Source organism: Cavia porcellus, unplaced genomic scaffold, assembly GCF_034190915.1.
Source record: "Cavia porcellus strain 051 isolate PalLab524CR breed Dunkin Hartley unplaced genomic scaffold, mCavPor4.1 scaffold_2, whole genome shotgun sequence".
Classification (NCBI taxonomy): Eukaryota; Metazoa; Chordata; class Mammalia; order Rodentia; family Caviidae; genus Cavia; species Cavia porcellus.
The window spans coordinates 16,652,984-16,676,346 of record NW_026947485.1 but is presented as its reverse complement, the minus strand read 5'-3'; the positions used below and the strand labels follow the sequence as shown (position 1 = coordinate 16,676,346).

Sequence of the window (23,363 nt, the reverse complement as noted above, 5' to 3'; positions counted from 1 at the left end):
AGAACAAGGGACAGAAAACTTCAGTGCCATGACAGGCCAGTGGTCTGCACCCAGTGGCTGGTCAGCCCTCCAGGAACTGCAGGGGGAAGAGGAAATCCAGTGCAGTAAAAATACCAGAAGCGATTTTGGTATTTTTGGTACGTGCTTCCCATGTCATGTCATTCTCCAAGCAAGAAAATCAAAAAACAAGTCTATGGAGTCCAAACTGCACACATTAAACAATATAACTTACACTTGGGCTTAATAATTTTAATACACTGCCAAAAGCTTATAACTTTTCATTAAAAAAAAAAAAAGACAAACAGTCAAGAAAACCACCAAACAGAAATAAAAGTCAGTAGCTAGATGCCAATTTTATATTGCTATATTTATTTTATTTGTTTTCAAACATACAACATTCCTACTTGGCTTGAGTATTTCGAGCTCTATACCTCTAAGTTATAAAAATGTTTTTTCTGAAAGAAAGCAAGCACTTTCAGTGTGAAATGATCTTTATTTCCAAGTGATAAGAATGTCTCACTCTGCAGATAACACGAGCGTGACTGCTGACAGGATCAGAGGAGCGACCCTTCCGGCTCAGGCTGCATGTTGCCAATCCCAGCAGCTGAAATGCATCAATGGCCCTTCAGGACAGCGCTTGCAAACTTCAGTGTGTAATGCCTTTGTTCACTCTACTGACAAAACTGAAATGGTCGCAGTCCATTTAAAATTTAAAACACAGCAGCTTTTCCTGAGGAACCAGCTTCTAAAACTTATATCCAAACCCAAATTTATTATCTTGTATGTGTGCCATTAAAATCGCCAACACTTTGACAATGACGACTACAGAAGAAATCAAACCCTTTTCAACATGAAATCAAGTGAAACACCATCTTTTTGCTCTTTTCTTAAATAGAACACGACCAAACAATTTTACCTTATTCATGTTTACTGATTATATTTAGAGAATATTTGATAATCAGAACTCATCATTTACAATACTGTACATTAAGTCAGAAGGAATATATAACCCACCCCCACTACAAACATGAGATAACTTGACTCAAGATAAAAACTGTCTAAGGCTTATATACATTAAAAATAGGAAAAGAAATTTAAAAAAAGTTATCAAGTGCTAAAAATCTAGAAGAATTCTCCAACATCTGCTCTCTTATCCCGACATTTGCTTCGAGCTTTTGTTCGTGCTTTGAAAGCCGCAGAGTTATATAAATGCTGCAATCAAGAAGAGGAAAATACACATGAATCAGTAGACAAGATGTTCTTGGAAAATAAAAAGATAAAATCACGAAAGAAATGAACTAATATGACTCTACCAGTATTTTAAATATTTGTAAGATACAAAGAATGAGGCAGAAAATTATCAGCACAGTTAGTGGCTACTCTATATTAAGAAATTTATGAACCAAATACATAAACAGTAAGTAAATGCCAAGGAAGGCAAAAATGATCAGTTAATCTGAAAACAAATGATTAATGTGGAAAAAAAATCCTGCTCAACCATCAATTAAAAAAATAAAAAGTGATAAGAGCCATTTTAATACCAATTACATTAACTTTTTTTTAAGATAAGAGTTCACTTTGTAATCCAAGCCCGTTTTTGAATTCACTGCCTAGCCTAGGTTGACCCCTAAACTCACAATCCTCCTGCTTTAGTCTCCAGAGTGCTAGGATTACAGGCATGTGGGATCATACCCAGCAGTTAACAGTCTCTTATAATTAGAAAACCTATCACTGTTTAAATCTCTGTATACAGCAACATGCCTTCATTCACTGCCAGAGACAATTAACAATGATAGAGCATCTTCAAAGTATTTAGCAAAAACCCATCAAATGTCTTCATCTGATGCTTTATTTCAGGAAGAATTATTCCAAAAGAAAAAATATGTAATTTTATCAGAAAGTCTTAAGTACTTCTCAATTATGTGACCACATCAGTAACTAAATATAAAAGCCCAAGTGTGATAGCACATGCCTATAATCCCAGCACTTAGGAGGTTGAGGCAGGAGGATCACTGTGAATTCAAGGCCAGCCTAGATTACACAGCAAAACCCTATCTCAAAAACAAACAAAAAAAAGTTCTAGGAGCCAGGGATTTAGCTCAGCGGCATAAACGCCTGCCTGGCAAGCACAAGGTTGAGAGTTTGAACTTCGGTACCAAAAAAAAAAAAAAAAAAAAGTTCTATGAAAGTATAATTAAGCACATCACACCCAGTAAGGTGGCTATAATTAGAAATTTAAACAGAGCAACAAATGTTGATGAGGCCTGGAGACTGGAATCCTTAAGTACTGCTAGTACTGATGCAAAATAGTACAGCAGCTACAGATAAATTTAGTGGCTCCTCAAAAAGTTCCATCTAAAATTACCAAAAGACCAAGCAATTCTACGCACAGCCATGTACCTCTCCAACACTGAAAGTTTTCATATGAAAATCTGTTTCAGTGTTCACAGTAGAAAGTCACAATGGCCAAATCAATTTAGACGAATCATGGTCTATCCATACAATGTAGTGTCACCCAGCACCACAAAGGAAAGACGTGCCAACAGAGCTGGCACAGAGGAGCCTGGACAACTCTGTGCTAAGTGGAAAACGACAAATGCAGAAGCTAACGTGTTGTGGAACTTCATTTACATGAAATACCCAGAACTGGTAAAACCACAGACAAGAGTACACAGTAGTGCTCGCCAGTGGCTGGAGGGACAGACGAGGGTGCTGCTTTTGGATAAAAAGACTTTCTTTTGAGGTGAGGAAAATGTTTTGGAAGAGGACAGAGGTCAGTGGTTGTAAAACACCAGGAATGTAACAAATGCAACTTAGCATTTCAAAGTAAAGTCTCCCTGTGTAACTCTTACCTCAATAACAAAAATTTAAAAATTAAGGATATTGGAAATGTTCACCTGAAACTCACAGTGTGTTAACGTGACTAAGTACAGTATCTCACACAAAAGGAACAAGACTCACAAATAATTTCCGTACTGAAATAGTATGGTCTCGGGTTAGTGCAATGAAGCTTCTATACCTTCAGTACAGCTAGTCTGTGTGACACACTGTGAGAAACTGAAATTACATGTTCTGGGTGACACAGCTAAGTTCCCATCACCAGGCAGAATCCAAGCTTTGCCTCCATTTTCATTCTGAACATTTAATTCCATTATGAACAAAAACAAAAACCTACCCTTTCAAAACGAGAAATCTTCATTGTCTTAAGCATTGAAGCATCAAGCATCACTGGGGGCCCAAGTTCAAACACATTGCGAAGGAATTCATTTGTCTGATGTGAGAGAAAAAAAATAAGGCTTCATACTAAATATCACAGGTTTTTTTCACTACATAGAATGAATCTGATTAACAAAAATTATGTACAACCAGTAAGTATGAACCAGTAAGAATGACTATTAGTGTTTCGCAGTATTAAAGTGAACTTGAATCCCAGAAAGCCACTGAAGCTATTTGCTTCCATCAAAAGTATCGGTAACATTCGAGTGAACTTATACCACCCAAAATGAAGTTTTATTTACTCAATTTCACATTCAACAGCAAATATACTTAAGACAGTTCCTTAAGCAAAGGTATAGAAACATCACTCACCTGCAAATGGTACTGCATCCCTGACCCAAGAATCTCTTTAAAGGTGTCGTAAGTGTGTTTTTTGACCCAGGTATCAATATACATGCGTTCGGGACCAAATTTAACAGTTTCTGTTGGAAAATCCCGTTCCTAGACAATGAAAGGGACAAAATCATCACAGGTATGAAATAGCCTGGCAAGATTTCACGGGAACACTTTTTCTAAATAAACAGATAAATGAGATGAATATTTTAACCCAGTACTTCCACAGTTGAGATGTGAAAAGATGCAGAATTTTTGTCCTACATGTGAGGCTGCAGAATCTGAATTTGGGTAAGTATGAAAGACAAAATCATGCTGCTGTGGACATTTTAAAATTTCAGAAGCACTCAAGAAACTTGAAAAAGGTGTTTATACTGATGTGGGATGGGGAAGGGAACAGTGAGAGACAAAACTGCGCAAGGCGAGAGAGAGGCTGGACAGTAAGGACCCAGGGAAGGAAGAGAGGCAGGGCCAACAGGGAGCCCCGAGCCCAGGAGAGAGCCGGCCAGCAGGAGGCCTCAGGGGTTAGGGGTGAAGAGAGAGCAGTCTGCGAAGCACAATGCAACCACCCGCCTGGTGTTTAACAGCTCAACTCTGGTCCAGCAACAATCCCGAATCTCGACCTCGACTTCACGAAGCGCCGCCACACCTGGAAGAACTCCGTTCCCAGCACCACCTGCACCCCCACCTGAGTGTGACAGACCCTGGACTCCCTAACCCAGGTGAGTCCCATCTCCCACCCATCATTTTCAAAGGCTCCTGTTCACTGGTTCCCCTTCCCGTGAAACTGTCTAAAACAAAGCACAAAGCAATCCCCCCTACGATCCAGCACTATGTGCTGGCCAGATTCTCTGTCCTTCATGATGCAACTGAGCTTTTTAACAGAGCTGAGGATACATCCAGTCCACGTCCTCACTTTCCAGCTCCACAGACGCTGCTCTAGAAAGGTCACCAATGACCTAAGCGCAGCTCCACTGAGGACTTCACTTCCTTTCCCTCCGCCTGTCTGCGTGTGGCGCCGGCCTCTGTGGACAGGCACAGCCCTGAGGATCACGTTTCAGTTCTGCCACCCACTGTTTCGGTTCCTGAATGACTGCTGCTCTTTTGTGTTTGTACTGGGATTGAACCCAGGGCTTTCACACTAAAGCTACATCCTCAACCTTTTATTTTGTGACACAGGGTCTTGCTGAACCACTAAATTGCACAGGCTGGGCTCGAAACCGTGATCCTCCTGCTTAAACTTCCCAGAGTGCTGGGATTAGAGTGACTCTGGCATCTACCTTTCCTGAGTAAGGAGGATCCTACTGCCTGAAAGTTGCCGTGGAAGTGAAACAAGGAAACCATATGGCGAAGCATCTAGTATACTAAATGTCAGTGGACTTACAGACTGTGAGCTTTGAGGAAAGGTCTGGGGCAACAGAAATTATGTGGCAGCCACTATGACACCTAAAATGTGTAATTCTCTCTGGCAGCTGGGCAACTTTGCTTAAAAGTCCCACCAAGGAAGCAGGATCCTCCCCAGACAGCTGGGTTCCTGTCATTGTCACAAGAACTCCTCATGTGGCAGAGAGGCCCTTCTTGAGTAGTACACGGAAGTAGAGGCTGCAGAAGAGGGAGCCAAACAGTAGGGCAGGGGAGGCACCGTCACCCCGGCCAAGGGCGAGAGGACAGGCAGACTGCCATGGCAGGGGGGTGGGGGAGCGGCCTCCGGGTAAGGGCACCTGACAACTCCAGGGCCAGGGCCGGCCAGAGCTGTGTGCGCCAGACTGGCCTTTTCTCCCTCAGGATTCTCAGTGCTGAGAGGCGCACAGCTGGCGTGGTGGACGGTGGAGGCTGACCATCGGGGTCGTGCTGACCACTTACCATCTATCTACCCCCCAGCAAGACACAGAGTCTGAAGTCAGGTCTAACCCAGGAAACCTAGGCCACGTCACCATCTTATCTCTGGAGACTACACTGTCCAAAAACAACAGGAAAAAGGTTTATAGGAGCTGGGCATGTTTACCCCTGTACTCTGGCTGCAGCGGGAGGAATGCCAAGTCTGGGTGAGCCAGTCAGGGTAACTCAGTGAGACCCTATCTTAAAAAAATGAAATAAAGGGGCTGGGGATTTAGCTCAGTGGCTTAAGTGCCTGTCTGGCAAGGGCGAGGTCATGAGTTCAATCCCTTGCACAAAAAAAAAAAAAAAAAAAACAAAGGAAATAGTTTAGTTATTTATTCCAGGAGAACGGCTTGCATACCTTAGGAATTCTGCCACCCTAACCATAAAACCATTTCATCACATGACTTGAGTGGCTTGGCAGATGACATATTTGCTTTTTGTTTTGTTTTGTTTTGATTTCTTAGCACCTATCCTTCCTAGAAAGATCACAAAGGTCTTTGAAAAACCTTCTTCACTTGTTAAAAATCTGCCTGGAGCCAGGTGTAATGGCACATGTCTGTAACCCCAGCACTTCAGGAAGCTGAGACAGGAGGTTTACAAGTTCAGATCCCACCTGAGCAGCTTAGCAAGACAGTGTCTCCACAAACTAAAAAGGGCCAGGATGTAGCTCTGCACGAAGGCCCTGGTTCAATACCCAGTACCACTTGATCGTGAAGAAATTCAATCCACCGAGTGACCCCACTGTCAAGTTCAGCCTAAAACAATTACAGAAAATAAGCAGCTGTTACAGCATTTACGAGGCCTACCTCAACCGCCCTCAGGACATCTCTGAACACGGAGCGCTGCTTTCTCTTGTCCACTTTGGCCCGGTGTTTATTTCCATCTGTAGCCAAAGCCCTCAGCATCTGGGTCAAAGATTCTATGTCTTCATAAAAAAAGTCCTGGGCACAAAAAGGAAGCAAGTTTGTTTTACTGGTTACTGGCTTCTCCCTTTTACAACCTCAAGTCAACAGAGTGCTAAGGCAAAAGGATCCAAAGCAAAGCTCAGCCTGGAGCATCTTCGCAAGAGCTGACCTACCAGACAGGTTAAAGGGTGCTGGGGTCCTGGCTCAGAGTGAAGACCTGAGTTCAAGCACCAGCACCCTGGGATCACCACCAAAAAACAAAACAAAACCAAACCACAAGAGGATTCACTTACTTAGCAACCTAAACTAGAGCAAATATTTCTTTTTTCTTTTTTTTTTTAAAAAGAGTAAGATAAAAGAGGACATAACACATGTCAGAACAGAACAATTCAAGCAACATAGTGTTTCACAAGACAACCTGACATAACAGTAGCTACCACAGTGTCTCTTTCCTTGAAATATTTGAGTATACCTTCATATACTATGGTATCAAACATAAAAAGACAGTGTAAAACCATTCAAGAGAATGAAAGTATTACAGGGTATTCAGAACCAACTAACAGAAAATGAACAATGGTTTCTATATTATCTCCTTGTCTATAAAAAATTTTATGCCATCACATATGATAAAATCCAATAAGATACAATATGATAAAACCGATGGAGACAGAAGAACAAAAGCTTGGTGGTACTTCAAAACAAGATGATATTAAATCATCACTAGCTATTATGTCTTGTTTTCTTCAAAATAGCTGTTCATACCATCACAGACAATAAAATCAAACAACCCAGAATAAAACCATTCCAATTAATGAATGAAAACATAAGGCTTCAAAGCAATATAATGGGGAATCATGATTACCACATACTTTTATGTATTCTTACCATTTCTTACACTAGGGAAACTATTCAGTATTTATACATGTGAGTTTGATTTATTTATAAATATCTCAATGTGATCATTCTTTACAGCTCAGTAGTACTCCATTGTATAAAAATACCATAACTTTTTTTATCCATTCCTCAGCTGATGGACACTTAGGTTGTTTCCAAGATCTGGCTATTACAAATTGTGCTGCTATAAACATGGGTGCACATACATCACTGTAGTATGATGTTTTCAGTTCTTCTGGGAATATACCTAGAAGTGGAATAGCTGGAACAAATGGGATTTCCAATCCCAGCTTTCTGAAAAATCTCCAGACTGACCTTCCCAATGGTTGCACCAGTCTACACTCCCACCAACAGTACAGGAGAGTTCCTTTTTCCCCATAGCCTCTCCAGCATTTGTTGTTGGTAGATTTCTTGATCCTGGCCATTCTTTCTGGAGTGAGATGGAATCTCAGTGTGGTTTTAATTTGCATTTCTCTAATGAGTAATGATGATGAACATTTTTCATGTATTTATTTGCCATTGTATTTCTTCATCTGAGAACTGTGTATTCATCTCAGATGCCCATTTTTGGATTGGATCTTTGAATTCTTTATGTTTTAGACAGAAGTCCTTTGTCTGAGGGACAGTTCACTAAAATTGTTTCCCAGTTTGTAGGTTTTCTTTTCACTATGAAGAGCAAATATTTCTAAGAAACTAAAAGTGAGCAATCTCTAGTTCTAGTTGTTTATATTTGACATTTGTTTGCAGCAGATGTAATAATCATTTAATTTACTCTAGTAAAATAAGTGGTTCTTATTCCTCATATTCTTTCAATTGTACACATAATTACATAATCTCAAAATTCAAAACTTGTGGAAAGTAAGCTTGAAATTAGTGGGACAGCTTTTGTTTCAAAATATAAAGACTTTGTCTACTATTCCAACAAACGTTTTCCTCAAATGTGTCAAATTTAACCTATGTCTGAGCTAGAAAAACAGTTACTTAAAAATCTATCATAAAGATAAATAAACCAGAATTCTAATGTTATCTTAACTGGTTTTAAGAACTGTGAACCACTGCCAGAGTTTTAACAGGGGAAGATCGTACCTCCCAGGGGACACTTGGAGACATTTTCGGTGGTGTTAACAGGGGAAAGGGGTGCTACTCACATCCAGGGGGTAGAGACACCAGGATGCTGCTGAATCCTTCAATGCAAGACAGCCCTCGGCAGCTTGACCGCAAAAACTTCTCCAACCCAAAATATCAGAGTGCTAAGGCTGAGAGATTCCAGTACGATCTTAGCCATGGAAAACACTCAATCCAGTTTACAGCAATAAAGTACTAAAACTTGGAAAAAGAAATGTCTACCATTTTAGGGAAAAGACTGCATAAGCCACCTGGGCATATATTATTTTAAAAAAAAGAAAAACAGAAAATGTAACACAACAAAAATAGCACTCAATAGTTCAGGATAATTATACAGTAAAACTATGCTCTGGAACAAAGCATAATGAAAAGAAAATAGCATAGTCATTCTTATACAAGAGGATCAAAGTCCTGGATTAGAATTTCAATTAATGGGAATGTTTTATCATCTTAAAAAGAGAATATCCACCTTCCTGTGTAATGTTTGAGGTATTAAATAATAAACTGCCCCAAAACATGAGCTGTTGTGTCAATATTCCAGATTTAGAGGATTTTATATAGAACTTTAAAAAAAACCTAGCAACTTACACCTAGAAGTTTAACGTCATATAAAACATGGATGTTTGCAATGAAAACATCTAAGTTTGTATCACAAGCATCCAACCACTTAGGTATGTACAAGTTTGGGTGTAATTACAATAGCAATTTGTGCCTCAGGTTCATCTTTTAAAAAATGAAAACAATACCAGGGGCATCTCACAGGTTTTTTTTTTATAAAGATATAAGTGAAATATATAAAATAGTATACCCATTAATGCATGGCATCCATTAATGAATGACAGCTCTTACTGTTCTGATAACTTCTCAAATTAACATAATATAAACTTGACAAACTGGCCCACTAACGACAGTAATTTCATACCAAAATAATGACTACACTAAATTAATGTTTTCCAAAGTTCAGCGAAGTTACGATGAAATGAAACCACAGAAAACTTCTGAAAGGGCTTGGTAGAGCACTGCAGCTACTCAGGAGGCTGAGCATGCAGGACCTCGAGTTCAGGGCCAGCTTGGGCAGCATGGAGAGACCCTATCTCAAAAACAACTTTTAGCAGAGTTTGCAGGTAAAATTCTTAAAATCAACCAAGTCGCTCCCCAAACTAGTATTTCTATATAGAACTCACTGCAGCACTAACTAAACACAATGATATAAGCTGCTCTTGAATAGCTAACGGTTATGAATACAAAAATCATGGCCCAGGATTGCAGCTCAGTGGAGGAACAATGTCTAACATTTGTGAGGCCCTGTGTTTGAACCCCAGCACTGAAAAGAAAAAAAGCAACATAAATCTTATGGAAGTCTAGCATCAGAATAGAATTTGATCCCTCCCCAATTCACTGCAAAGTACCACACATCTCTAAATGGTTTTATCTGAATCTACAAGCACAGACTCGTTTTTCCAATTCTTGTTATCATGGTAGAATACCTTTGTTAAGGGACGGAGGTATTTTTACACAGGGTCAGCTATCCTATAAACAGAAGTAAGAAGAAAATGCTGGCGTTGCTCCTTCTGAGGTATTGTATCTGTGGGGCAGCAGGCTTAGTACGGAGTATGTTGTGAATCTGAGTTTTTCTCTTTCCACATCACGGGATTTCCCATCAGGCCGATGGGGGACGAGACTGGAGAACTGGGGAATCCTTCCCTTCTGTATACTTTTCTGAGTTAGTCTTGCAACAGCAGCACATCACCCACCTCGTGACCTATAATTGTACCCACCTTGTAGCCTCTCTTGAGTTTCCCTAGAGTTGCTCTTAAGGCCACTAGTGGACTCCTGCTGGGAGACGAAGGCAACTCACTTCCGCCCAGCATGACAGTAATGGCTTCGCTGCACCCTTGTGTTCTCAACGACCGTCTGCGGAGCTGTTGTTTTCTCCACTTTAAAACCAAGGAGTGGGGCACAGGGAAGTTGCTGAACATCATCCCACTGGTAGAGGTACCAGAGACCTAAGAACCTAAACCGCAGGGCTCCAACCTCACTTCCCAGCACGCACACTGGAAGCTAGGACACTCTCAAAAGCGAGCCACACCACCTAACTTCACCCATTTCACGCTTAGAAAGAAACCCACCAAAATCTGCTCTTCAGAACCTTTTTCTAAGTCTCCTAGGCAGAGTTCTTCACAGTGCCAGAGGTACAAGTTACTAACATCTCAAAATCAGGTCAGCAAAAGGCTCTGAGTAAACACAACACTACTCATTTGCTACAAGAACTCCACATCCTGCGCATTTCATCAGCCTCCTGGTTTAAAATGTTGGTCCCTTTTTGTGGAGCTGGGGATCAGCCCAGGGCCGGTTGCATATTAGGCAAGCATTCTACCGCAGGGCTCCGCTCCAGACCGCCCTGGTCCAATTAAGTTTGAACAGCCGTAACTGCCCACACTCTGTAACTACCCCAACTACTCACAAGCAAAAAGTTTACTTAAATAAAAAGAGCAGAAGAGGTACTATTTGTAAAGCAGTTCATTTCTGTCCACGGACAAGGACTGAGTCATATTAAACATGTTTGGATGAGTTCTCCTGATTCTCCTTTACAATTTATTAAGTCAGAAAACAAAGATATGCAGTTAATGTGCTAAGGTTACATACATTTAAACAAATTTGAGGTGTAATTCAAACTGCATTATTACTTTTAGAATGAAATTTGTAAGAAAAAAAAAATTTAGTTTCTAGATATTAGAGAAATGTAAGATTAAAAACTGGGACACCTGGTTTCTGGGCCTTTTGGTTAAGGAGTCATAAACTATTAACTAACTCAGAATAATTAATTACTAAATTTGATTTCAATTTTCACGTAAGGAAAATCATTGGCTACTACATTAACTTACTTTCTGCTCCTGTGACCCTTCCAAAAGGACAGCAGGGAGCTTATGCAGATACTTCACACATACAAATTTAGAGCCTAAACATTTTAAGATACATATCTAGAATAGAAAGTAAATGATTAAACACCGCAGGTAACCCAGAACACTATTAATTCTACTCCAAAATATTCAATTCCTTAGCTTCATTTGCAGAAAACGTTCCATCCTGTAAATACTTTCTTCTTAGATTAAAAAGTACCTTAGTAAGTAACTCAGGGTAAAACAAATAGCTCTTACTTGCCTATTGCCCATGTATTTGGGTTTTTACTGGATCCCTCTACTTGTCCTCTTGACAGGTAAACAATGATACAGTCAATGTCTTAGACAAAGGATTTCCTGAACACAATACTTTCAGTGCTAAAACTGAAACAGTACCGAGGAAACTGGCTACAACTAGCACGAACTCAAACACAGCCAAGAACCAAGCCGAACTCAAACACAGCCAAGAACCAAGCCGAACTCAAACACAGCCAAGAACCAAGCCACGGTAACTAACATCTGTGAGTGGACAGTGGACTGCAAAGCACATGTACAACTCGAAAGGGCAGTCTGCAAGGAGGATTCAACCCAGCTCACCCCAAACCTACGCTAACCCAGTATTCCATCCATTTGTCTGGTTTTCATTACAAAACATCACATGCCTGAACTGCCTTAATGTGATGGGTATCCAAGAAACCTAAGCAGTTCTGAACGGATTATACCATGCACAACTTCAGTTCCAAAGACAGTCAAAGTTCAGTGGAACTATGCTCAGATTCTGTTCTACCAATTCCTATCAGTGTATGCCCTCTCAGCAGTGTATGCTTCAGTGCCAAGAAGCAGGACAGTCAGTCTGTCACCAGGTTCATCACTGGCCATCCTCCAAACCTACTCTCCAATTCTTAACTGTGGTCATACAATGGAATAATGACCTTTGAGGCACAAGCGTTTTCCTCTGCCCATCAGATACTTACATTCTCCATCTCTCTGGCCAGTTCAAACAGAAGTGCCAAAGATTCACCAGCAGCTATTCTCATGTTTACATCATCACAAGAAAGCAGGCTTGGAAGCTTATGGAAATGCCTAGAAAACAGTTAGTCGTTACTGTGTGAATGTGACCAGTTATGCCAACCAAATGCGCTTCTAAATATGAAACTAAAAGAACGCATACATCTCCAGCCTTTTCTTCACTTCACTGATTGGGCATATGGTCAGCAATAACGTCCACGAGAGAAGCGCGCTGATGTGCAGCACCGTGCAAGCGGTACTGCAAATACCATTGGTGTCTTTGTCTTTGAGATAGGACTTGGTAAAGATACTTTCCAAACAGTCCAGAGTTGAATACAGCTCCTGCCAGAAAGAAAATGCAGTAAGACAACCCCCTTAAATTAGAAATCACGGCACATAACTGGACCAAAGGTTTCTACTTACAGTAATGTCATCTGTGGCAATAAAAGAGCAAACACCAAAGCAAGTCGCACACTAAAAAAAAAAAATTATAAAATAAACGATATTAATGTTGGTAATTTTTTTTTAAAAGTCTACATCTGTTCTTGTAATTCAAAGAGAAAATTTGCTTCACTACTTGATTATATTAGTTTCCAATTACACTATACAGAAAGGAGAAAAAAATATTGGATCAAGAGTTAAGAGAAGTGGGATTTCAGCCCAAATTCTACCACCTAACTCACAATAATGTTTTAGGAAAATGACTCTTCTTCTTGAGTCTTCTTTTTATTAGTTCATAAAATAGGAGGGGATAGTACGTGCAAATGAATGTTATAATTTCTAAATGCACTCCAGCTCCATAGTCTATTATTTATTATTTTTCTTACTCTCCCTTTAATAAAGCATTTTGAATGTCACCTCACTGTTGACTTCCTATATGCAGCACCAATGCCTCGATCATTTGAAACTTCAATCCTAATTCAAAAATGGAGATATAAGCATCAACATTTACAATAAAGCAGCCCGCACTCCCTATTAAAAACATTAAACTACATTAAGATGGCCACCGTTTTCAAGGTTTCAAAACACCTCTGGGATTGGTGGTGTTTTACAGTTGTAATTCCAGCATATGGAAGGCTGAGGCAGCAGCATTTGCAAGTTTTAGAGCAGCTCAGAAAACTTGGCAACCTTGTAGGTCTCTCTTAAAAGAAAAGGGGTGGGGCTGGGGAAACAGATCAGGGCAAAGGACCAGGGTCTGATCCCAGTCTGCAAAAAAAAAAAAAAGTAACTAAATAAACAGAAAAGGAAACTGTTACATTTGTTGAGTTTTATGAAGACTCCAAACAGCTTCCAAGAAATAAGCACACAGAAGCAGGAAGCTCATAAAACTTTGGTAGTTATTTAACTACCAAACTACAAAGTATCAATTAAAGAATAAATAAGTGCTTTCTGAAATCTCTAAAGAGAAGTATATCAGAGTCCACAGTTTTAGAGATGCATAGGACAACCCAAATAACTTAGCTTTTTTATAAGGACTTATGTAGGACACAGTAGCCAAGAAAAAGAAAACAATTGCATTTTATGTAAGGATTTTTAAAAAAAAACAGCTATCAATTAACTTTAAATGTCTAGACCCGTCATTTTTTTCAGACCATTTCTTTAACTTCCAAATCAAAATTATTCTGCAATCATCCTGAATTACATGACCTTCAATTTCAAAGACACACAAACTTACTCCATATAGGAGTTGGGAGCAAGAAAATTTACTCGTTGGAGTAAGAAAATTTAAGAAGCCTGTCATATTACATCTAAACTAAGACAAATATGAATAAACTATTAACAAAAACCTATCTATGACTGAGTATGTCTTGCTTAGACAGATGTAACAAACTTAGAAGTCCTATACTTACCGTTTGCCTGGCCTGGATGCTAGCTGTTCCATCACAGATTATTTTCTTTAGGACCGGCCCGAGAGTTTTTAAAATCTCTTCGCTTTCAATGCCAGGGCCCAGCTGAATGCAGAGAACGGAGGCCAACACTGCGGCTGCGCGCTGCTCCTCGTTCTTCCCTAGGAAAGAGGCCAAGGCGCCACCGTGGCGAGTTACTGTCAGCTCAGACTTCCTCTTCCATAAAACGGAGGTTAATTATCCTCCTCAAAACAGGGAGCTTTGCACTGGCTCAACAAACGTGTCTCATGTTGCTTTCTGCTCTATGGTACTCACTATGGGTGTTCAAGTAGCCCCTGAATTAGTCTCCTAAGCATTTCAGATGTGCACAGCCCATAGAGTAATTTTCTGGGTTTTCTTCCGAAACTTTAACAAAATAAAGCATTAAACAGCAGATTCTTTAAGACCACAGAAAATGTATCCACATAAAGGTAAATTAGTTGTTTTGACAACTGTATGCACTAAGGAGTTTGGGCAAATACTAAACCTAAATTATCTTATAAATTAAAAATGCATGAATAAACAGATTGAAATGGAGTCTTTTAAAGTCATGTAGCCCAGCTAGATGGGAGAGTTTTGATCTGAAATACCTTTTAAAAAGCCATTGTGCTACCTCCAAAAAGCTGGCTCTGTATCAACTGTACCACATTACATAAGCGCGCAGCCAACTCACTCTCCCTGCACCTCTCCTCATTCTGTGAAATGTGGGGGTGGACCTCACCAGCAAGGCTTTCATTCATGACAGCTTTCACGCTGAGGCAAGATGAGAAAATAGAGACATGGCAAAGGTCTCGCAATCTGAGGAAAACTAAGCTCCCTATTTTTTGCAGTTAAATTTTGTTAATAAAGTGATAATGACAGACAGCAATTCTGCTTCTAATGTCCTTACCTGGCAAAATAGGTAAATGTGTAGGTAGATGCAAATGACTGTACTAACTGTGCTAGTTCCTACAACTCAAGTCTGGTAACCCTAGACTTCATCTTTAGGTCCCTTCATTCTTCAAAGTTGTGTCGTCATAACGACATGAATTCCAGGATTTCTCCCACAAAGTTTTAGAATTCAAATATTTCAAGGGTAATCCTGAAAACGATGTCATTTACACATACAACAGATGTTTTAAGTACATCAAACGAAAAGGAACTACATAATTCAAGTTTAGAAAAGAAATAGGGTGGCTTTTGAAATTATGCCTACGTTGTTGACAACTGACACTTTCAAACCTTTCTTGTATAACAAGGATGACGTTCACTTCTGATACAAAAAGGAATGGCAATCCAACCTCAACCCTTCCAAATTTCAACGTTACTATATAAAACAGTTTCTAAAAACCTCATTCTGAGTTTCACTGAGCATCATGTATATATACCCTGTCCCTGTCCTAAGAGTAAGCTAGTATTCTAGCATCATAAACAAACATTATTACAAAGAAGACAGCAAAGTTACTATTAGCTCTATACCAGTGACTCAAAAATGTTGTTACCTTTTTTCAGACAGCGTTCAACGCTATCGGTTAATGTCATTCTTCTTTCCAGAATAAATTCATAGAGCATTTTTGAAGCCAGTGTGTTTTTAATGCCTTCCAGAGCTGCCTGCCTTGTTTTTGCGCTGTGTAAGATAAAATGTAAGAGCAAGATTTAGGTGGAGTATGCTATCAGCCAGGGAGACTTCAAACAGCTTACTTCTATCTATACAACTTCTAATCCAACTGTCATCAAGGTCTAAGTATTTTTCAATAATATAATTTTCATCCATGATTTACCTAACACAGAAGCCTTTTAAACTCCTTTAGATCATACTATTTTTCTCTTTAGTAGCTGCACTGCCATGACTCAGTGATGACATGGGGATGTATAGTTTCAATGCACAAGATGTACTATGTATGTAAGTAAATTCACATTTTTAGCATTACAAAAGTCTAGAATTCATGTTTGCATCTTCTAGGCTTCTAAAAGCATTCTATTTATTTGATTCGATTCTAGAGCTACTATGAAGAAAAAGCATTTTTCATGTCCATAACAAAATTAAGTGTTCAAGCAGTTCAAAGTTCAGCTGTCATTTCCAAATGATGATTAACTTTTAACTCAGCACAACTATTCCAATTACAATCAAGTATAGTTCTATACATGCTATTATGCTAAAATAATGACCAGTTCAGAAATCTAACTACCGCTCCTGTTTTACTAACCACATTAAGAGGCCAAAGGAACAAGAAACAAATCATCCAAAGTAAACAAATCAAGCAGCAAATTACAGATTCTAGCATCATTAACAAGCATTATTAGAGAATTACACAAATGATACAAGTCAGGTAGCTTGTAGAATGAAGGGGTTTTCTTTCTTGTGGGACTGGGGGTTGAACCCAGGGCTTTCTCACTTCACTGCATCCTTAGATCTCTTCTTCATTTTTCATTATGAGACATGGTCTCAGTAAGTTGCCCAGGTGGGGCTTGAACATGTGATCCTCCTGCCTCAGCCTCCCAGAGTTATCAGAAATTATCAGTGTGTCCCACCACAACCAATCAGAATGGAGAGGTTGTAAAAGTATTTCCTACCTCTTGTCCAAGGTTAGGTCAATTAATCCCTTCAATTTGTACTCTAGGTCTTCTTGGGTTCCTTCCTCATCAAGGACCTCGGGTCCTACAAACAAATACTGCAAAGTAAGGCAGAAAGGCAGAGACCAAACCTATGGCACAGTGGGCCTGCAGGGGTTTCTCTGTCAGCACTCAGCAAAGTCACCCCAGCAGCCCAGCATCAGGTATTCAGGTTGAACTGCAGTGTTGTCACTTTGCAATAAATAAGTGGGATCTGGGGGGCAGTTTGGGCACTTAGTCTATAAAGGGTTCAACACTGCTGCCTTAGATATGACTTCCCCCACCCAAAACATTTTTTATGTAAAGCTTCAAATTCCAATTTAAAACATACCATCTTCAGCAAAACTGGAAGGATCGCTGTAACCACTGCAGTGGCTCATGGTTTCAATCGACGCATCTTCATCACTAAAAGGTTGAATATTTCGATGCTGGCCACCTAGTAGGTTAAATGGGAAAGAGGCAGACAATTTTGTTGCTATCTATACAAATATTTCACTTGAGAATTTTCAAGCTTAACTCAAATTTGCTTTTTAAAAAGGTGATGATATCCCACAAGTATATGCTTAAATATTCCTAAAGTAGGTCAATTCACCTAAATCTAATCTATGTTTCAGAGTACTAATTACAACAAAAAACAACTTTAGAAGTACATTAACTATATGAGATTGATGTTATAAAACCTGAGAGGATAAAAAAATTACTTCCACATTGTAATTTTAAATCATAAAGCTCAATGAAATACATCGAGAAATAGAGTACTGTCATAGATCATGGCAAGACACATGTACACGTCTTCTTAAGGTAATGACTGAGCTTAGTAAATATTAACCAGCACCTGTGTTTTCTGTCCTGCGTCACAGAGAACTAAAGACAGACACATGTCTATGTTAAGGAAGGGTAGTGTTAAAGATAAAACTTTAATTAAGAAAAAAGACTTTGGAACTTAGCTCAAAGGCTTAAAGCCTGCCTGGCAAGCATGAAGTCATGGGTTCAATTCCCAGCCTGCCCCCCATAAAGAGGAAGAAAGAAAAAAGACTTAAAATTAGTATGTCGGTTATCTGAGGATATAAAAGCCTAAATAAATGACCTCTAAAAGAAAAATTCCAGCATATCTAAGTGTTTGAAAGTATCAATGCTGTTATACTATTAAAAAAAAACTCTTTTGAAACTAGGAATCTCAACTTCATTAAAGAATAAACTCACAACTAACCATTTTGTATTAGTAAAAACACTATTCAGTCAAGTTACCCTGAGTTCAAATACGTCCCAAATTCTGTCCCCAAAGTGACCTTCAATCAACTGATCCACCCCTGAACCCAAATTCTGTGTCAGTAAAGTAAAAGATTTCCCCAACAGTCACTAGGTCTCCATGTTCAGAAGTCATATTTACTACCTGACTGCTTAGATTTCTCCAAGTTTAAGCCACTTACAGTTGGGTTATTTCTCTTTAAAATAGAGGAGTCTTTTTTAAAGCAGAATTTAGCAAATTTTTTAAAATTAACATAGCAAGCAAGTGGCCTTCAAACTTGCTTGTTTCCTGCCAAAGCAGCAAAAGAGGTAAAACCTAAAGAATATGCAACCAGGCCAAGATCCTAAAATGTCTTAATCACAATGCTTAGGGTAGAAATAAACAAAGATCCATGACATCATATCTTTTCTGAGTCTGTTTTCATAACCAGAAGTCATGGCAAATTGAGCATCATATGATTAATATTACATTTATTCACAAGTCAATTTACATTTCTTTCATACAGCCTATTACTAACACTATTCCTATGCAGCTGTTACTCAGCTTCCAGTTTCAGTGATTTCTTTCCAAGATTCAAGAGAAAGAAGAGCTTAAAAAAAACAAAAGCAGAAACTTTGTAGGACTGCTATCTAGGTCACAATTCTGATTCTAAGTAATATTAATGAGGTGGCACTAAACTTCTTTTTTTCTAAGAGGTCTATTATCCAGCTTTTTTCATAAAATTTCTACCTTCAAATTACAATAGGTGCTATGACAGCTATGCACACTGGTATAAATGAGCAATTTTCTTAACTTCCTAGAATTTGTATTAACTTAAAACTTTGACTCTAAACAGGAGGAAACTCATCAAAGTGATAAAGTTGGTTATTTGATTATACAGCAGTGATCTCATTTAAAAACCATTTCTTGGACCAAGGCACTTAGCTCAGCACAAGCACCTGCCTGGCAAGCGGGAGGTCGTGAGTTTGATCCCCAGTATCAAAAAAAGAAAAGAAATTTCTCTTAGATGTCACTAAAAAATATCAATATGGTATGTGGTTTTTAAATTAATGTGATATATTCCCATCATTTTTACTCCACTTTTATTTAATAAGCAAAACATTCATATAAGCCCAAGATAAAGTCACAAAATAGTCCAATCTCATCCCTATAACTTTTTCCTTTAGTCCATTTGCAAGAGGTAACCACAGTTCATAACTTATAATGAAAGCTTCCGAAAATATTCAAAGCATGTATAGTTGTGTAAACTAATCAAATATGTAATGCTGTTTCATTTGTCTACATGTTAAAACTGTTTAAGTGCTTGTACTGTATATGCTAAAATGAGGTGTTTAAAAGTATCTTTTCCATTAAAAATACTTTAAAAGACAGCACTAATAAGGCTGAGGATAGGCCATAAATGGGCTTTGATACAAAATTCCTGTCAAGTTTTCCCACCATCAGAGGCTGTACAGTAAGAACTACATGAAAGAAGCCTCGCCATGAAGCTTCAGGAAAGAATAAACATTTGTGTTTTAGAGGCCACTTTCACATTTCCATTTTCAAGACGACTACTTTGCTGCTTCTCCATTATTTCCATTTCATCATCAAAAAGTAAACTCAAAAATAAAGTTTAGACTTTAGCATTCAACTATTTCTGATACAGATAAACTGAAGCAGAGCCAAGATGTATCCTCCACTGACCCAGAGCAACCAGATGTTAAAAACTACAGATTTTACATCTTGAGAAGAATGAATTTCATGAACAGGGAAAATGGCCAATCAAAATAAGGAGCCATTTAAAGAAAAAGAATGCCATTTATAATTGTCTGCTCCTATTGCAAATTATTAAATGTTTAATACAAGAGCACAAGTTTTGGGATGCCATAAATTCTGTAGACTTTTTTACAGTCCATTTCTAATCATCTGTTTTGTTTGTTTTTTTTTTTTTTTGTTTTTTTTTTTTTAAGACAGGGTCTCGCTTTGTAGTTCAGGTTAGCTTTGAACTCACTTAGTAGACCAAAGTGATCCTCCTGCCTCAGCTCCCCTGTGCTGCACCTACAGCCGTGTGCCACCACAACTGGCTTCCTTTCTAATCATTTTTAACAAGATACAGTAACTCGATATTTACTTTTCTAATGAACAATGGGACATAGGATTAGAGTGGCAGCTTGGTGGACAAACACCTAATCTCTAACACTAACCTGATGTGATTATGTCTGTGGATGTCCAACACTCAACTCCACACTAAATGAGATAACTGTACCCAGTTTAGTACTACTGGACGTGGATTTAGTGTGTTGTCTCACAGCCGAGACTTTCTGCTCGCAGCATTTTCTTAACTTTATGGTTACTAAGTACAAATCTATCTTGAACTGAGTACCTACCCATGCAAGAAAAGCTTTTTCCTACTTTGCTGGGCAGATACAAACCCCCTAAACTTTCAGCCAACTGCAAGCTGGGCTCCTCACCACGCCTGCCTGGCCAGCAGGGAGCACAAAGGACAGGGCGCTTTCCGCGCCGGCGGCAGGTCTCCAGGAGAAGGGGGCGGTAGGGCTGGGGGCTCGCAGCTTCCCCAGGTGCCAGGTGGGGGTAGGAATGAGCACAGGGCGGGGCGCTGGCCCCTGCCTGCGACTCCCCCGCCCGGAGACAGAACCCCATGGACATGCGCGACGCGCAAGCCGGGCGGCGGGACAGAAGTCACTCGCGCTTCTCTGGTGCAAAGCCCGGGCCGCGTGACGCCAGAGCCAGCCGGAACCGGCCGGACGTCTTGACACTCCACGAACTCCATCATGGAGCCGGGGGTCACAGGCGACGGGTGACAGCCAGGACACCATCTGAGCTCGGCCCCACCCTGCGTCATGGAAAGAGCTTAGGACAGCTGGCGGCAGCCTCTGGAGACAGCTCCTTTCCCGCCCGGCTCCCTGCCCCCACCCCCACCCCCGATCTGGACACTCCCAAGCCCCCACCCACTCGTCCCGCCAGGCTGCAGGCGCCCTAGCCCAGCCCGCAAGCCAGACCCACATGCCAGACTCGCGCGAGGACGGGCGCCGGGCAAACTGGGAATTGTAGTCCGCAGGCGCGCCACGCGGCCCAGTAGCCCAAGCGTCAGAAAGGAAGCGAACTACAGCTCCCGTCGCGCCCCAGCGGGAGCCCGGCCGGCAACTCAGCGCCGGCGGCGGGGATGCCCTTACCTGCCGTCGCCGCCGTCGCCGCGGCTGCCCCTGAGCCACCGCTGCCACTACTGCCACCGCGGTGGGGCGCGTTCCGCTTCTTATTCTTCGGCATCGTGGGACGCCCGGTGCCGCCTAAACTGGGAGCTCAGTGAAGATCAGCCAATAGAGCTGCACTTTCTACTCGTGCGTCTGTGCAGCGGGCGGCTGAGAGGCGAGTCTTCGGCTAACAACAGAGGCGAGAAGCGGCGGGGGTACGAGTGGGCAGCGGCGGCAGCAGAAATCCCCGTGAAAAGCTGTGATCGGAAACGATACATGTTTCTCTCTAGCGCGGGAGCTAAGGCGGGGCGGGGCAGACCGCGACGCCTTAAGTAGTCAGACTGTCTCGTGATGTCACCAATGAGGGCGGGGATAGAATGTTCGGTAGCCAATCGCTGAAGATCTCCCCACTGGCGTCCTCCAGGGCGGCACCTGGACTCTGACTCCCAATCCCATGCCGCAAATCTATACTCCACGCCCGGGCCGCAGTCTTCGAGGGCGCACTAGACCTTGGGAAATGTAGTAGGCCCGGGGGTGGATCTGCCCAACCCCTCCCGGTTCCCCCAACAGCCTTTCTGCCTGCTAGCCTCCAAATCGTGACCCCACCCCTACCCGGCGCCGCGCCCACCTGGGGCGAGGACTTGAGCCGGCCTCCAGCCCAGGCTGCGTAGTCCCCCGAGGCTTTCCGCTATGCCCTTTCCCCTGCCTCTGCCCGGAACACAACCTTCCCCTCCTTGGGAACTTTCCCATGGTTGCCGTTGTGGAATCAGTGTAGCGATCGTCCAGTACCTACCATCCTAACGTGGTTCGGGGCTATGTTGCCCACAGTCCCTCCAAAAAAGTATGCTTTCATTTCCTTGAGTTGTGTCACGCTCCTACTCCAGGCCAGGGAACACCCAGCACATCTGGAATTCAGTGGCATAGATTTCTACCCAAGGACGCGCGTCCTTGACAACCCTACCTGGAATTAGAATTTCTGAGAACTTGTCAGCTGGCTGAACAAACATGAATCATAAATAACAGTAATTGCAGCAGGTTTGGTTTGGTTTCTCTGGGTGCTTCTGAATCGCTTGTCTTGTTGCATTTGTCCTGTACTTTGGACCTGTAATTAGGTCCACATTCTATGCTTATGACAGACCAAGCTCACTGACTCAACTCAGACTAGCTGACTCAGTCTCTACCCCACCTCTCAGCTAAGCTCCATTCTCTTATTTTCCCATTTCCACCTGACTGTCACACTCAGACCTTGACCTAACATCTGTAAACAAGTACAGTGCTTCCCTCTTCCTCAGGCTCCCCGTACTAGTGTCGTCCTCCCTTGCATTCACATTCCAACATTCAAGCTCACACAAGGTTCCTCTTTCCTGAGTGTCCCCCCAGAGCTGAAATTCAGGGCCTGGTCACAGTCACACATGGCCTCCGTCTTTCTGCCCGTGTTTCCTGCCCAGTGACACTGCGATGTTCACTCTTGTATCCTCTTTTTATTATCTTCTGCTTTAATGTTGATTAAATGCTGTGGTTCCCGGGTGCTGATATACATTTAATGGCAACCCCATAGGGTTGACCTTGATCCCTTTCTGCCCTCCTACGTTTCCCCATTAGGTGTCATTCTTCAGCTAAGTGGGGCTGCTCTTCATTTCCAGTACACAGCTCTTGCGCTCCCACTCCCCTTTCACGGAGCACGGCTTTATATTCTTGCAATGCCTGTCCCTCCATTTTCACCCTAAAAAATCTTAGCCATCTTTCCAGACCTACCTCAAATGCTGCACCTTCTTGAAGCTTCCAGAGTCCGTCCTTTCTCCCAACTCTTCCAATGTTTTTCATAAGATAACACTTAAACACCCCACAGGCCTACCATTCAGAGGATCACGTTTCTCTATTGCTTTTATTTTGTTTAATCCGGAAGCAGCAAATAAACAGCACAGAGCCACATGTGACAGGAGGGGACGCAGGTGGGCAGACAGGGCTCCCACTGATTGCTTTGTATCTGATACAAGACCATCTGAAATTCAGCAGTGTTGGCAGAGGTTTTGGAGGAGCATAGAGTTGAAGGTTATCTTTTATAACCCCAGGTTCTCAGCCATGCAGAATCAGCATATGACATCCGTAAGACAATCATTTTG

General features: G+C 41.2%; 2 protein-coding genes across 2 annotated transcripts; both read right to left on the bottom strand.

Annotated features, from left to right (window-relative positions):
* Window positions 1–348: 348 nt before the first annotated feature.
* On the bottom strand, window positions 349–21,410 carry Ifrd1 (interferon related developmental regulator 1). The gene is made up of 12 exons (XM_003469866.5): window positions 21,223–21,410; window positions 17,132–17,236; window positions 16,762–16,846; window positions 15,690–15,814; window positions 14,173–14,330; window positions 12,746–12,796; window positions 12,486–12,664; window positions 12,289–12,397; window positions 6,297–6,431; window positions 3,589–3,717; window positions 3,176–3,271; window positions 349–1,212 (listed from the first exon to the last, which is right to left on the bottom strand). Exons 1-12 carry the CDS (start codon window positions 21,314–21,316, stop codon window positions 1,123–1,125), a joined length of 1,356 nt encoding a protein of 451 aa, XP_003469914.1. The 5' UTR covers window positions 21,317–21,410; the 3' UTR covers window positions 349–1,122.
* On the bottom strand, window positions 17,183–21,563 carry LOC134473681 (uncharacterized). Its single transcript, XM_063238832.1, has 2 exons — window positions 21,223–21,563; window positions 17,183–17,236 (listed from the first exon to the last, which is right to left on the bottom strand). Exon 1 carries the CDS (start codon window positions 21,516–21,518, stop codon window positions 21,360–21,362), a length of 159 nt encoding a protein of 52 aa, XP_063094902.1. The 5' UTR covers window positions 21,519–21,563; the 3' UTR covers window positions 17,183–17,236; window positions 21,223–21,359.
* Between the last annotated feature and the right edge of the window lie 1,800 nt (window positions 21,564–23,363).